Below are 14,032 nucleotides of genomic sequence, written 5' to 3'. Positions count from 1 at the left end.
CAGATGCGTCTCTTAAAAAAACGTTGACGTTCTGTTAAAATGACAAACTGCCGCTGACAAATTGGTCTCCGTTAAATCAACGGAGCGGTGTTTATAAAAACACCCTTGTCCCTAATTCGTGGTACGAAAATTGTTTTTTATGACGATGAGCAAACAAGTAAAATTTCCTGTGCGCAAAAATAAACTCGCGTTTAAATAGCGTAATAACTAGGCCGGTCAGGCGCTGTGCACAATTTTAGAGGCCAAGTGGGCGTGCTATGTGCGCAAACTAGTAACCTAACTAGTGCGCGACTCCGAAAATTGGAACCACAAAAAACAATGCTATTGACGATAAGTTTATAATCTGTATAATCTGTAATAAAAATAAATATTTTATTTTGTACATTTTCTTCCAGTAACAAAATACCCAGAAAACGTTTTTGAAGAAATGAATCAGTCACAAATGTATAGACCTTATTTTTAATTATTTTTGTTTATTTTACCCCTGAATTTGACAGTAAGAAGTTTGTTGTAATTACTCCATTTAAAACTTCGCACTTTACACATCGATGATATATTCTTCTACACATTATATTTCAAAACAAAAAAATGAGATTATAGAAACTATCCCTCCTCGCTGGTGTTTTCGTTATCTAAGTACCACGTAAACCCTACCAATTGTTTAAACAAATAATCTTGGAAATCGTCAAATTTTCGCGTCGTGTCATTGGTTAACTTTCTATAGACGAGATATGCGTTGATAACGCACGTACTTGCCAGCAGATCAGCCGCCAATCTTCTGTACCTAAAATATACAGCGTTGCAAAAAAGAATATAATTATTTTAATTTATTTTACCATGTGGTTTCGTCATTTAATGGACTTTCGGTGGTACAGAGTTTCTCAACCATTTCAAACACATCGGCGCTGCTACTAAAATCTTTTAGAAATTCCGACTGTTTTTTAGTTACAGTTACATTTCCTAAAAAAATAAATAAAGAAAATAATACCTTATGAAAAAACCGCGTTTAGTTGGCTTTGTAAGAAAACCGCCTACCGAAATCTCTTCTTTATGGTGAGCTTGTAGACGGTAAGAGGAAACTGGGTGGACAACTCAAAAGGTACAAGGATATTTTCCATGAAAACTTAAAGGGATTATACAATTCTATGTATAGTATTTTTCCTATATAGAAGGATGTGATTAATAAGTGATAATCATTTAAGTGATTATCGCTTGGTGGCCATATTGTAATTGTCATTTTTTGAAATATTAATTCAGAAGTCATTTCTGTCGGCTCCACAAAATATCCCGTCAATTCTTATTACAAAATGGCAAAAAAATATTTAAGATAAGAAGGATATATGTACTTTGTTTCGTTGTATAATCTTTTGAATACAACTCGATGTTTCGGGATTACCTAATACTTTTGTCTGACACTCAATGCGATACAGGCAACCGTGTCAGGTAACAGTATTATTCGGTAATCCCAAAACATCTTGTGGTATTACATTCCATTCGATAAGCATGCAGAATCAGTGGGAGAAAGCAGTACACAATAGATCGCAATGGAGAAGAATTGTAAATTCAGTTAACAATGACAAAAGTAATGATATTTTTGAATGTCCGGTGTGCGGAGAGAAGAGAGATAACATCACGTCAGAGAGAACACTAATAACTAAAGTGAGAGAGACCGATCAACGTTAATTTTTGAGGACTGTGTTAGTGGCGCGGCTTTTGGCGTCTAACCCGAACTATGAGCGCATTATCGATATAGTAGGTTGCATTCATACCTATATACTGGCGCCAAACATTTAAAATTTTTCTATTTGAACGGAATCTTAATCTTTCAAGTTTATAATAAAAAATCTTCGTAGTTTTTTTAGATTATTTTGTTGACAACGATAATTTATTATTAGACTTTAAATCATTAAAACCTATAAATAAAATACTGTTTAGGAACATAAGAATTTATTTAACTCCATACTCCTTGCCATACTCCAACTCAAGGCTGCAATCTTCAATATCTTTTTTATCTAACTTGGTTGGGAGTGAACAGGTGATTATTATGTGCACTCACTATTACTATTACGCATGTTTAAATATTTACCGAGATAAAACTTACCTTTAAACGAAACGTTTTGTCTAGATCTCAACCACACAACGAATATGCCGAATAATCGTGGAATCTGAAATAATCAATAATGACAATAATCTTCTCTTCTAACAAGCTAAAAGAACAGGCACATTCAGTCAAAAACAATTTATTACTCCGATTATCAACTGATTTTAGTTATCTCCTTCTAGAGCTAAGAAATAGAAAAAGCTACTGACAATCTAATTAATCCTGTCAAATGTTTAACTTGCAAAGTTGAAAACTTCCTTTTGTGACCGCCTAAACGCTATGCGCGTCTGGGATGCGCGGTGACAAAATAAACTTGTCTACGAAATGCCCTATTCCACAAGCCCTCTCACTTTAGTTATTAGTTTCTCTCTGCCTCACGTATCGGGTTTTCAGTCACAGAAAAGCTCGCCTTGCGTAACCATCTTCTAATGCGTGTCAAATACTCGTCAGCGAGTAATAGCAGTAAATAAGTATTTGTATTGCCAACCAAATGATTGAAATCAGAATAGCCAACTATTTCAATCATTTTGGATCGCTTAGTATTTTTTAAGGTTGATTGTCACTATACCTTCCATATCAGCTCCCTTCCGTTTACATAAAATATTATATCATGTAAATGAATAGGACAATGTACACTATCCGTTCCGTTTCCCTTCTGTTCCTTTAAATAAAAATACTAAGGAAGGAGCATAATACTATCCATGTATTCATGCATGGTGGGCGGAAAAAGGACTCTAGGGTGGGGATCATTGACAGTTCTGTTTAACGATTCATTTGACACATTTGAATTTGATTTGAAATTTTGTGGATTTGTCAGTCTTTACGGAGCTTATTTTATGTTATTTATTATTTATTCTACTACTGATAGTTGTATAAAGGTAGTAAATCTAGATGGAAATTGTGGCAGAACTTAAATTAACAGTGACACCATCGCGATTTATCGAAAAAGACTCTAAAATAGTTGGTTGTGTAGCGTGCGGTAGATCTCGGTCAAAAATCGAATGAAATAATGGAATTACTTTTCGCTAGTAAGTGATTATATAATATACACATACGTGTAGTAAACCGATCATTTATGAAATTCACTTAAATTAACTAATAATAATAATAATAAGAAGAAGAAAATTTATTGTAATTTGTGTACATAGATTAGATACAACCAAAAGAATTATAAAACACAATAAACAAAAATATAAAGAAAAGAAAAATATACAAAATTACAAAAAGACTGGAAATACAGCATAACTGATCAAGTTCCAGCCTTGTTTAATGCATTAACATGTAAATAGCAATAATATAAAAAAAAAGAAAATATAAAAAAGAAATACAGGGTTTGCTTAACAAATTAAAAATTTAAAAAGGAAAAAGAAGAAACTTAAAAATAGAAATTATATGTAAAATTGGTTAGGAAAACACTAAAAGGAAAGAAACGCTGCTCAAGTATAATTTAACATTGTTGATCTAGAAGGTGTCGCTTTAAATGCGATTTAAAACTATGAACTGGCAGGTCTCTAAAACATTTATCGATGCCATTATACAGTTTATAGATATTGTACGTAAAGGATCTTTGGAATAATGCTGTTTTATGATAAGGTGGGGAGATGAGCCCTTTATGTCGCAAATTCAAATTATGAACATCTGTTCGAAACTGAACCTTTTCGTATAAATAAGGTGGACACTTGTAATTAATTATAGAATGATATAAAGTTAGTGCGTGATATTTTTAATTGTACATTTTTTCTTGTATTTTTGTTTTTATTTATTATTCGTCAAAGATTAGATGTCAAAGAATTTAGATACGTCAATTTGACTTACCTGGTTCAGTAGCGTATCGGATGTTTGTGTTAATAAATAATTATTATAACTTATCTATTTTTATTACAATTATATACTTTTATTACAATTTTAATAACTACCAATATTTATTCACAACGTTAAATAAAACGACAAATTATTGAGTCTACCCCACGTCTACCCTACATCATAGTTTTGCACTTTTTAAATAAAATTATAGGTGCCCGGTGGCGTAGAGGTACAGGCTCTCGTCTACCAATCTCAAGGTGTGGGTTCGATTCCCACACCCGACATTTCATCAGCCGACTATTTTTATTAAAATAAAAATAGTTTGGGTACCTAGGTCGACTCAGCCTTAAATGAGTACTTGGGATTCACAATCCTGAGGTAATAATAGGCGGTTGAAGCGTAGTGCTAGCCACATTACCTTCCCTGTATACCGAACGACTCTAGTATAGCAAGCTGTACCTTGCTACTCCCAAGGCGTTAAACGCTATATACGGAAGCTATTATTATTATATAAGTAAAATTAGAACGGCACTGATAAACCGGAATTTAAGTCGGCCATATTTGAGTCCCTTCGCGGTGGATCTAAGATTTTTGATATGCTCCTTCCTTAATCTTTTTATTCAAAGTTCTGTTCCATATCCTTTCCTTCCATACATTTTTTTGGCGGACGGACTGAAGCGTATCGGAAACAGCGTTGTCAAGTTCTTAGATTTGTGCCAACTCTGTTAACATTTTGCTGATATTTATTTATTCTTTTACCTCTTAATCTATTACCTTTTTCAAAAGATACAAGTTTTAAAATAAAACTTTTGTAATGATATAAATTGTACAATAAAAAGTATGGAACTGATACGGAACGAAAGCTTACGTTTAGCGTCAATACAATAAAAAATACGGAATGGATATGGAATGGAAAGGGAAGGTATAGTGAGAATCAACCTTTAATGGAAAATATGGGACATCATAAATAAATAAATAAAAATATATTCTTTACCTTCCCGCCTATTAAGTTCTTCAACTTCGACAGTGTTGTAGGAATGACACGAACTTAATCCACAGCCTCTGAAATCGTCCGTCTTCCATTTAAAAATGGATATGCCCTGTGGATTCTGAAATCCCTTCACCTAAAATTAGCGTAACCATAAAAATAATTAATAAAATTTCTGCAATTCCGAATTTCTGTTATTTTACTTTAATATCCGTTAGAATAATTAAGGAATTAAAGAATTTATAATGTAGTGAACAAAGAGAGAAGAGTAAACATGTTGCCAAACATATGAAATAAACCGAGAAACTGTGCACAGTGCTAAGAGACGTGGAAAAGGATATGGCAGCTTCGTCGCGATTGAAACGGTCGCGCCGCATAACGAAGTTAAGGAAGTAGAGGACAATCGTAGAAAGACATCATGCGGTCAGCTTCAGGATTTAATTACGTCTCATTATATTGTATTTGTTTATTGAATCGTTGTAATTTCCCTTATAGCTTCTAAATTTTTAAATGCAAGTTAGAAATTAAACGACTCTAAAATGTTCAGAAGTTTCATTTTTGGTAAAAAATAAGTTAGTGCTCGATAGTTGCGCTATTAAAACTCAAAAATCGGTATCTCGAAATCTATTAGAAATAATTAATTGAACTTACTTAATGTTTTTGCTACATTTTAGTATGTGAAAATCTTTACAAACAAAAAATTTACTGCCTGAAAATTGCCGTGTACTAAAAGTTCATAACTGCGTTTTTTAAATTTTTTTAATGCAAAAAAAAACAATTTTTCTCCTTTAAACGTTTTGGCGAAATTCCGAACTTCAAAATAAAAAAAAGTTTCAATACCTAAGTGGTTCTTGAGTTATCGCATAGTATGTGTTAAAAAGATAAGTTTTTTGAAATTACGTTTTTTTATTATAAATAAACTGGACACCCTAGCGATCTTCTAATAATTCGATTATAGACGCTCAGAAACATTCTATTGATATAGTAAGGCTTGGTGCATTTCAGTTGATTTCAAAAAATTCAGACCGCGGCGCTGTATACGGCAGAAATCAGAAGTTTTCACTATGTCCCGGTTACAGTTCGCGTGTTGATCGCGTTAAAATAATATTGAAATCGTGGCTGGTCGTAATATTTACATAAGTATCTTAGTTTTTTGCTAGTGCAGTTATTGAAACTATAAAACACTCAGGTACGAGGTTTTTGTGTAATGTAACGCTGATTCGGGTAGTAAAAATTAAATGAAAAAGAACTCGAACTAGGCTTCGCGTTGTGTTCTGACAATTTTAAATGTTAATAAAATTGCCGAAAAAATGTTAACGCGTAAAAGAGAGCGCAATTACGTGGTTCTTCGGTGCAATAAAATTCAATAACCCAACTTTCCCGGATATCCAACTCTCCCGAATCAACATTTTATAGTTCACAAGCAGTTCGACGAAACAAGTGAGTAAACCAAGGGCCCTTTACATAATCAAAAAATTAAATAGACGTATACTGAGAGGATAAAATATAATTTGCAATATTAATGAAATACTCTTTTTTTAATCAACTAGCGCTTAAATTTTTTATGAATATATTCTAATTCTAAAATTATAATTATGTACCTTCAAAAAATTTCGTTATAGCCGAAATAGTCCTAGTTATGTCCCCACTAGAAAAACCGGTGCGTAAAACTATGCTCGCCATCACAGTTGAACTCATCTAAAAAGTTTTATCAGCTTCAATAATAAATTATAATAAAAATTAGACCTTCTGAAGATATCCAAATATTTACTTTTTTATTTTATTTTTAGAATTTTCACAACACTTTTAGAATAACTATATAAAGTTTTTTTCATATACTTGCTATATTTAAACCCTTGTGTTTGTATATACCGATTGTTTACGATATTCTATGATGGTGGCAGCACCGGCGGAGAATGCACCAAGCCTACAGATTTCATTTAGTTATACTTCCGAAAAAAACTCGCAGAAATATGCAGTGGCGCAACTAGGGAGGGGCTATGAGGGACTACATTAGGAAAAGGTGCATCTGTGTCACCCAATGACTAAAGAATACAAGGACAAATAGTAACCGAGACCAAACTGTGACCATTCTTCCAAACAGTGCCGTGGCACATATTTTTCTTAACATAGCCGCTTGAAGCGATATTTATATTTTTGGTAAATATTATCACTACGCTTCTGGTGTGTCCTGTGGTATCATACTAATTAATTACGAAAAAAACGTATTAAAATGTTAACAAAAGGTACAAAACTAGTATCGACGTATAGCACATATCAAGTACATATAATATCAGAAAAATAATTATCGAATTCAATAAAAAAAACGCTAAAAAGGTGTAGTGGACCGTTTATTTCCCTATAAAACCTAACTCCTGGATCTTTCTTATCATTGCGCCTTTTACACTTGAAAGCTGAACAAATTACCATTGTAATAAAGTTTATACAAAGTTCACTACACACAACCAACTATTAAAAATCGCTAAAATTGTCGCTGATGATTCATTCGTTATGTCCAAAACATTGGCGCCTAAAGATCACAAATTTTGCTGCAGCCCGTATAGGGCCGTTACATGTCCTTGTATCCTTTAGTCATTGGTGTCACCGATAATTGTGGCGACGTCACAACAGCACAGCGTACAACCAGCGTCGTATTTTTCTTTCTCTAAGGCTAAGAACATAGTGGAGCGACGAGGATAGTGGCGAGCAAGCAGCGCGACAATGCGTCCAAAACAAACCTGTGAAGAAAAGTACGTGCGAACATAGTAAAGCGATCTGCTCGAGTGGTTAGATCGAGCGGCGAGATCGATTCAAATAATTTTGTTTTCGTCGCTCTGTCGCGCTGTAAAAAATGATAGATTCTCAAAAATTAATAGATTTAGTATTTGTAAGAGAGATTTTATGGGATCAGAAAGATAGTAATCACCATAACCGGTACATTTTAGATAAGTTATGAGATGATGTGGGAACAAATTTTCTTAAGGTTATAAAACTTGCCATACTTTCTCAGGTTTTTGAAAATTTCATCTAACCAAATGTTTGCGGCACTACTGCCCAGAATTTTAGCCACTGTTAACATTTTAAATTCTCAATAAGCAAATGAAAATAATAAATTTGCACAAGTATCTCGCTATTCCTCGCCGCTCTACTATGTTTCAACACCTCGAGGCTTGCTCGACGCGGTATCGCGCTACTTGCTCACCGCTATCCTCGTCGCTCCACTATGTTCTTAGCCTTAGTTAATAAGATCTCAAAAGGATTCATTCCACACATGTAAATACCGACCCAAGAATGAAGCTTGCCAACGCGGTATAGACAGTTAGAGCGCTTTCACACACGCTGGCAAAATCGGCCGACTCCGGCACCGGTGTGTGTACAAGCGGTCTTACTCAAAACAACAATTCTCACTTACTTCGTTATTTTGTAACTTTAACTTCTTAACTTTTTCGGGAATGCTTTTCGACTTCTTACGTATCGGACCGACAACGTGCGTTTTCCTACTGACTAAATTCTGCGCTATATCCACGGAAATAAATAGGTCGTCGAAAATAACCATTCTTCCCTGGTTTAAGTAATCTTTTAACAGCTCCAAAACGGCTTGTTTCTTTTTACCATCGTCCGTCAAATAGGTCGGAGGCATAGCAACCACCTTGTAAATGTACGTTTCGTTGTCGACCAATTTTAAAATTATTTGCGCTCTTTTGGGACTGTCGGCCAATTTCTGAAAAATATAGCGCTGTCGCAGGTACAAAGTCGATTTACCTACAAAAAATATAGTTTTTTAAATAAAAAAATCACAATAGCTTAGTAAAAAAGTTCGTGTAAATGTATGTCCTAAAATGCTTCGTTTCGGAGATACAAGGTGTAGAAGTTTGATTTTTATTTCGATTTAATAATTTCTTAACTAACGTCGATATTTGGACGACAATTGGTGTCTGGAAGTTTTTTGACATAAGAAATTTGATTCCTACGTCAAATGACTTCTACTTGTAGATGGGGCCACCTATATAAAAATCGCTACGAGGAATGGTTCTCGAGATATTCGAAATCGAAATAATCAATAAATGTCATCATTAACAACAATTGAAATTTTATGATAGTATCACAAATTATATTTGACAATAAGCTTCATAAAATGCTTAAAAAATAAATAAATGTTTAATTAATTTGCGTTTATTTTTGATTGATGACCTCTAAAGGTGCGTCCACACTGCTCGTGATCCTGCTCGCGCTCTTGCTTCTGATTGTGCTTGCGTTGCTTGCGCTTCCTGTTTGTTGTGTTTCTCGAGATCTTTCGGCTCGCATAGACTGCGATTTTTCATAGCTTTCATAGCATGCTGAACTTCAGATTCAAGAATTTCCGGGCCCGACCAGTCTTCACAATTGAGAAGTTGTCTGTCTTCTCTTTGGTCTTCAAATAATAATTGTGCATAGCTTTTCCATGTGCTGCATAGATCTACCGGGTCTAAAATTAATTTCCCATTGTGTTTTAGGGCAGGTATTGGTGCTTTTTTTGTGATACTAGTAATTTGTTTGAGTTTTCTATAAAAATTTACAGAGTCGTGCAGAGCATGCATGCGTTCCGCCTCTTGGCATTCTGCAGTTACCCAGTTCTCTTTAGCTTGTTTGTATTGTTGTTTAATATTTTTATTTATTTCGGTGTATCTTTGTTGTTGTTGTTCGACTTTTGCAATTCTTCTGTCCTCCATGAGGGAGAGTATCTCATCGGTCATCCATGGTTTGTTTTTCTTTGTTGTTGTTGGTGTCAGAAAAGCGTTGGAAACAGTCAGAATGTTTTGTTTTATGTTGTTCCACATGTCATCTGGACTATCGTTAAGTCCGGGCTTGTTGTTATTACTTGCCCATAGTTCTGTTAATTCGAATTTCATTCTGTCTGCAACTGCTGGTTCCATCAGTCTATAATTAGGAAGCAGTCTCGCATTAGGAAGTGTATTCCGGTTAAAGAAAGAGTTAAATAAAGACTGGCCATAACATTGATTCCTTACAACTAGACACTCACATACCAGTTTGGGTTATTTATTCAAAGTTTCCAAGCAAAGCATTTCAAAAATAATACCAGGCGTATGCCAAAATATAAATAAAGTTCTCAAAGATGAGATTAAGATAAGTAGGGAATATAAATATAGAGTTATATTGTATTAAAGGTATATTTAATATTATTAATCCAAGAACAACAGACAAATATTTGTAATTCTGAACAAAATAAAATAAGAAAAATCATGGTAGAATCATCATACTGCAGTAAATACCGAATCCTATGAATGAAACAAAACTAAAAATTTAACAAACAACGCAAACAGCTCGAGCGCTTCGAACCGCCGCGCCGTAAAGTATAGTCGCATGACTCCGAAGCGTCTCTTTGATGTACCGATGTACCGCGATTGGTACAGGAGCTCAGCTGGGAGCACAGCGAGCGTCGCGAGCGCCGCGAGCGCCGCGAACAATCGCTCCGACTGTTTGCCATGTTTCTCGTGTTTCACGTGTTCGTTCGGCCTGCTCGCGAGCTATGTGGACGCAGCTTAACGGACAAACGAAGCACTTCTGTATAGAAGTAAATTGTGTGCAATTAACTTGTTTTGATTAAAAAACACGTATGTAGTTATTCTAAATGGCCACAAAATCTTGGAACTTCCTGTATATTTTGTAGGTCGGCTTTGGAAAAGAAAAATTCTCCAACATTTTTTTTTCTCCAAAACTATGTGATGTGGCATTTTTTACAAGAGACAAAAAATGTAGTAAATACTAGAAGACATAGTAAATACTACAAGGCCATTTTACAGAAAAAAAATCGGGCATCGGTGGAGTCAGAAAATATTGACATTAAAATTTAAGTAGGGGACCTACCCGTACTTTGTCTTGAATTTTGTGAAAGTCATATTCTAAAACACTTAGCAAAACAAAGACACCCGAAAATCTCATTCAAATCGGAAAAATGGTTCTTAAAATATTAAAAAAATGTTTTTATTTTTTAAAGTTTGATGCCCTCTAACGGGCAAACGAAGCACTTTTGTATGGAGGTAAATTGTACCCAATGAACTTATTTTGATTACAAAAATACATAGTATATAGTTCTAGTATGTATTTTTGGAATATTAGGACATCCTGTATATATTTTCATATAAAGAGCACACGGGAAAAACGATGAAAGTTCATTGTTTGCTTATTTGATTTTAATGTAAAAAAAAGGTGCGTTCACATCGGCTGCGCCGCTCCGCGCAAATCATTTTTTTAACATATATTTGTGCGCGCTAAAAAAAATACACTTCCAAAGTACATGTTAAAAAAATGTTTTGCGCGGAGCGGCGCAGCTGGTGTGAACGCACCTCAATATTTTTCCTCTTAAATAGGTAACTTAACCTTTTGGTATCTAAATAAATGGGAATATCGATAACGGTCACATAGAAAGAGGCATTTAAAAATGGGAAAAACGATAAAAGTCCATGAGTAATTTGAATTAAAAAACGCTCTCTGAACATTTATCCGTTTTTGGACACTCATCGTTTTTCCCGTGCGCTCTTTTTGTTATAAGGCAACCTCTAAATAATTTACAATGAAAAATCAATATCTCACTCACCCACAAACAAAACGCGCCCCGGTGTTTTGTATTTAGCAAAATTAGCGTTCAACATGCGAAGAAGCACATTAATCTTTGAAAACTTCCCTTGCTCCTCGCCAAATCTCCAAAAAGTAATCAGTCTCTTAAAACGTGTCTCTGTCATTACATACCCTGCTATTGGACCTCTTGTATTCCTATCACCTCGACCAAAAATATTTTGAACCAAGTGAAGCTAAAAATATATTTAAATTTAAAAAAAAATTGAAGTGTAAGAATTAAGAATACCAACATACCTCTAAATGCTTTCAAGTTCATAAAATTAACAAACCAATAAATTCCCTCATTTCAGTGGGTGTAACATCCATCCATCCGTTAAGAAGTCTTTATGGTATCCCGGTCTAATAAATTTACTTCTTGCAAATTTATTTGTTTCAGTAACTAATAAATTTATTATATCATCATCGACAAATAAATTAAAGCAATGTAAAGGAGTTATAGTCTCTTTTATGTTAATGTTTGTTAACTGAGAGTTACCAGAAAATTCGAATTTATGAATTTTTTGTTCGTCTATTTGATTCCATTGGTCTTGTGCAGCTTTTTTTCTACGCTTACCAGTCTGCTAGAAATCAAACACAGATAAAAAAAATACTTATTCACTGGTAGTATAGTTCAACCCCAGAAACACGTCTATGATTTTTTTTTTGCGAAAATTTTTTTTTGAAAATTCGGAATTTTTTAAAAAAATTTTTTGGATTTTTTTTAGTTAAAAAACATAATTTCTTGATAATATGGCAACATAGGTAGTAGCCTTTAGTAGATTAAATTTACACGAAAGAAAATCCAGAAAAGATCCAGTGGCTCTCAAATTTTGAGCAAAAAATCTTTTTTTTTTGAAAATTTTCAAAGTAAAATAACTCCGTTATTTTGGACTTATTTGAAAAACTATAATGAGAAAATATGTTTCTTTTATCGAGATCTACCACCCCCTAAAATACTTGCACTTATTTCTGGGACACTCTGTATATACATGGTTGTTCACCAAATACGACACGGAGTATTATCATTATAGCTAAACGATTAGATTTTTGCAAATTCTAACTTTTGGGTTCGTTGAAGGACTATTAGAGCTACAATTTAAAAATATTTTTCAAGACAATATATTTCAACAATAAGTGTCCCAAATAAACAAAAAATATCAAAGTTGTATTTTTTTAAATGGAACAACCTGTATATTATTACATTTTTAGTTTCTACGATTAAAATAAATGTAAATTTGATTACGGTTTAGCGCATTTTAATCTTCCCGTTTTTGAAATATTTTCTGGTTTTTGTCAAAATATACAGTAATAATTTTAATGCTTCATTTTTCTGTAGGCGTATTTAAGTTTTTTAAACCAAATATTGTACTGAAGTATTCCTATTTACTGAATTGTGTGTTACAATAATAAAAATTATACTACCTTATACAAAGTGTCTAAAAATTTATTTTAAATAATTACTAACTTTAAACGGCAATAATTTGTTTAATCTAAATGGAACACCCTGTATATTATATATTTATAAAAATCAGATGCACAATTTAATTGTCTATCAAATTGTATTATACCATTTTTTACCTATCTCTTCAAGTTTTCGTAGAAAATGCATTTTCTTATACTTTAGATCTCATTTATCAATATACCCATAGAATATTGACATTTTAGATTATTTTTAAAGGTGTAACAAATTTTTAAAGAGTACAGATACTAATATTGTCGATATAGTTCGTTTATTTTATTAAAAAATATATAAAAAAACTATTTAAATTATTGTTAAAAAGGACCAATTAATATGATTCCAGTATTCAAACTACATTAACACATTGTTTGTGTTGATTAATAATAATTGTCCCAAATACTAAAAAAGTGAACTATGTATGTGTATTAGACAGTGTGGTAAAAAGGAACACCTTAAAATTTGTATTTCATTTTTTGACGAATGCTTATTTATAACAAGACGTTATAACATAACAGAGACGTTCATTTTTATAACTTATTATTATTATTGATTTCTGATTCAAATCCACATTTAGTTAGAATAATTTATTAACTTACACAATTAAGTATGTAATTAATATATGTTAATTAATATTTGGGCGGAAATAATGGTGGTATATTTACATATTACATATTGTATACAAATGGGCTAGTAATATTATCGTTTTTAGCATCTGTACACTTTGTATATTGGTTGCTTTAAAAACAATCTAAACTGTCAATATTCCATTGGTATACATATTATATAAATGAGGTCTAAATTATAAGAAAATGCATTTTCTACAAAAACTTGAAGAGATAGGTAAAAAATGGTAAAATACAATTTGATAGACATTTATATTGTACATATCTGATTCTCCTAAAATATACAGGGTGTTCCATTTAAATTAAACAAGTTATTGCCATTTAAAGCTAGAAATTATTTATAATAAATTTTTAGACAGTCTGTATGAGGTAGTATTATTTTTATTATTGCAACACAATAACTGATCGATAAACTTCAGTAAACAATTAGTATTAAAAATTTT

The 14,032-nt window shown here is 32.8% G+C and overlaps 1 protein-coding gene across 1 annotated transcript; it reads right to left on the bottom strand.

Moving 5' to 3' along the window:
* Positions 1–542: 542 nt before the first annotated feature.
* LOC115875502 lies at positions 543–11,665 on the bottom strand. The gene is made up of 5 exons (XM_030890976.1): positions 11,488–11,665; positions 8,305–8,654; positions 4,899–5,028; positions 837–960; positions 543–784 (listed from the first exon to the last, which is right to left on the bottom strand). The coding sequence occupies exons 1-5, from the start codon at positions 11,630–11,632 to the stop codon at positions 604–606; spliced, it is 930 nt and encodes a 309-aa protein (XP_030746836.1). The 5' UTR covers positions 11,633–11,665; the 3' UTR covers positions 543–603.
* Between the last annotated feature and the right edge of the window lie 2,367 nt (positions 11,666–14,032).

Source organism: Sitophilus oryzae, unplaced genomic scaffold (assembly GCF_002938485.1).
Source record: "Sitophilus oryzae breed Bouriz unplaced genomic scaffold, Soryzae_2.0 scaffold_1389_pilon_pilon, whole genome shotgun sequence".
NCBI classification, from domain to species: domain Eukaryota; kingdom Metazoa; phylum Arthropoda; class Insecta; order Coleoptera; family Curculionidae; genus Sitophilus; species Sitophilus oryzae.
The sequence above is the reverse complement of the archived record's forward strand: the minus strand, read 5'-3'. Positions and strand labels throughout refer to the sequence as shown.

Coding starts and splice junctions, on each gene's coding strand:
- LOC115875502 (XM_030890976.1), bottom strand. CDS start 11,632: ATGACAGAGACACGTTTTAAGAGACTGATTACTTTTTGGAGATTTGGC. Junction 8,655..11,487: donor GGGGCGCGTTTTGTTTGTGG/GTGAGTGAGATA, acceptor TATTTTTTGTAG/GTAAATCGACTTTGTACCTG. Junction 785..836: donor TTAAATGACGAAACCACATG/GTAAAATAAATT, acceptor TGTATATTTTAG/GTACAGAAGATTGGCGGCTG.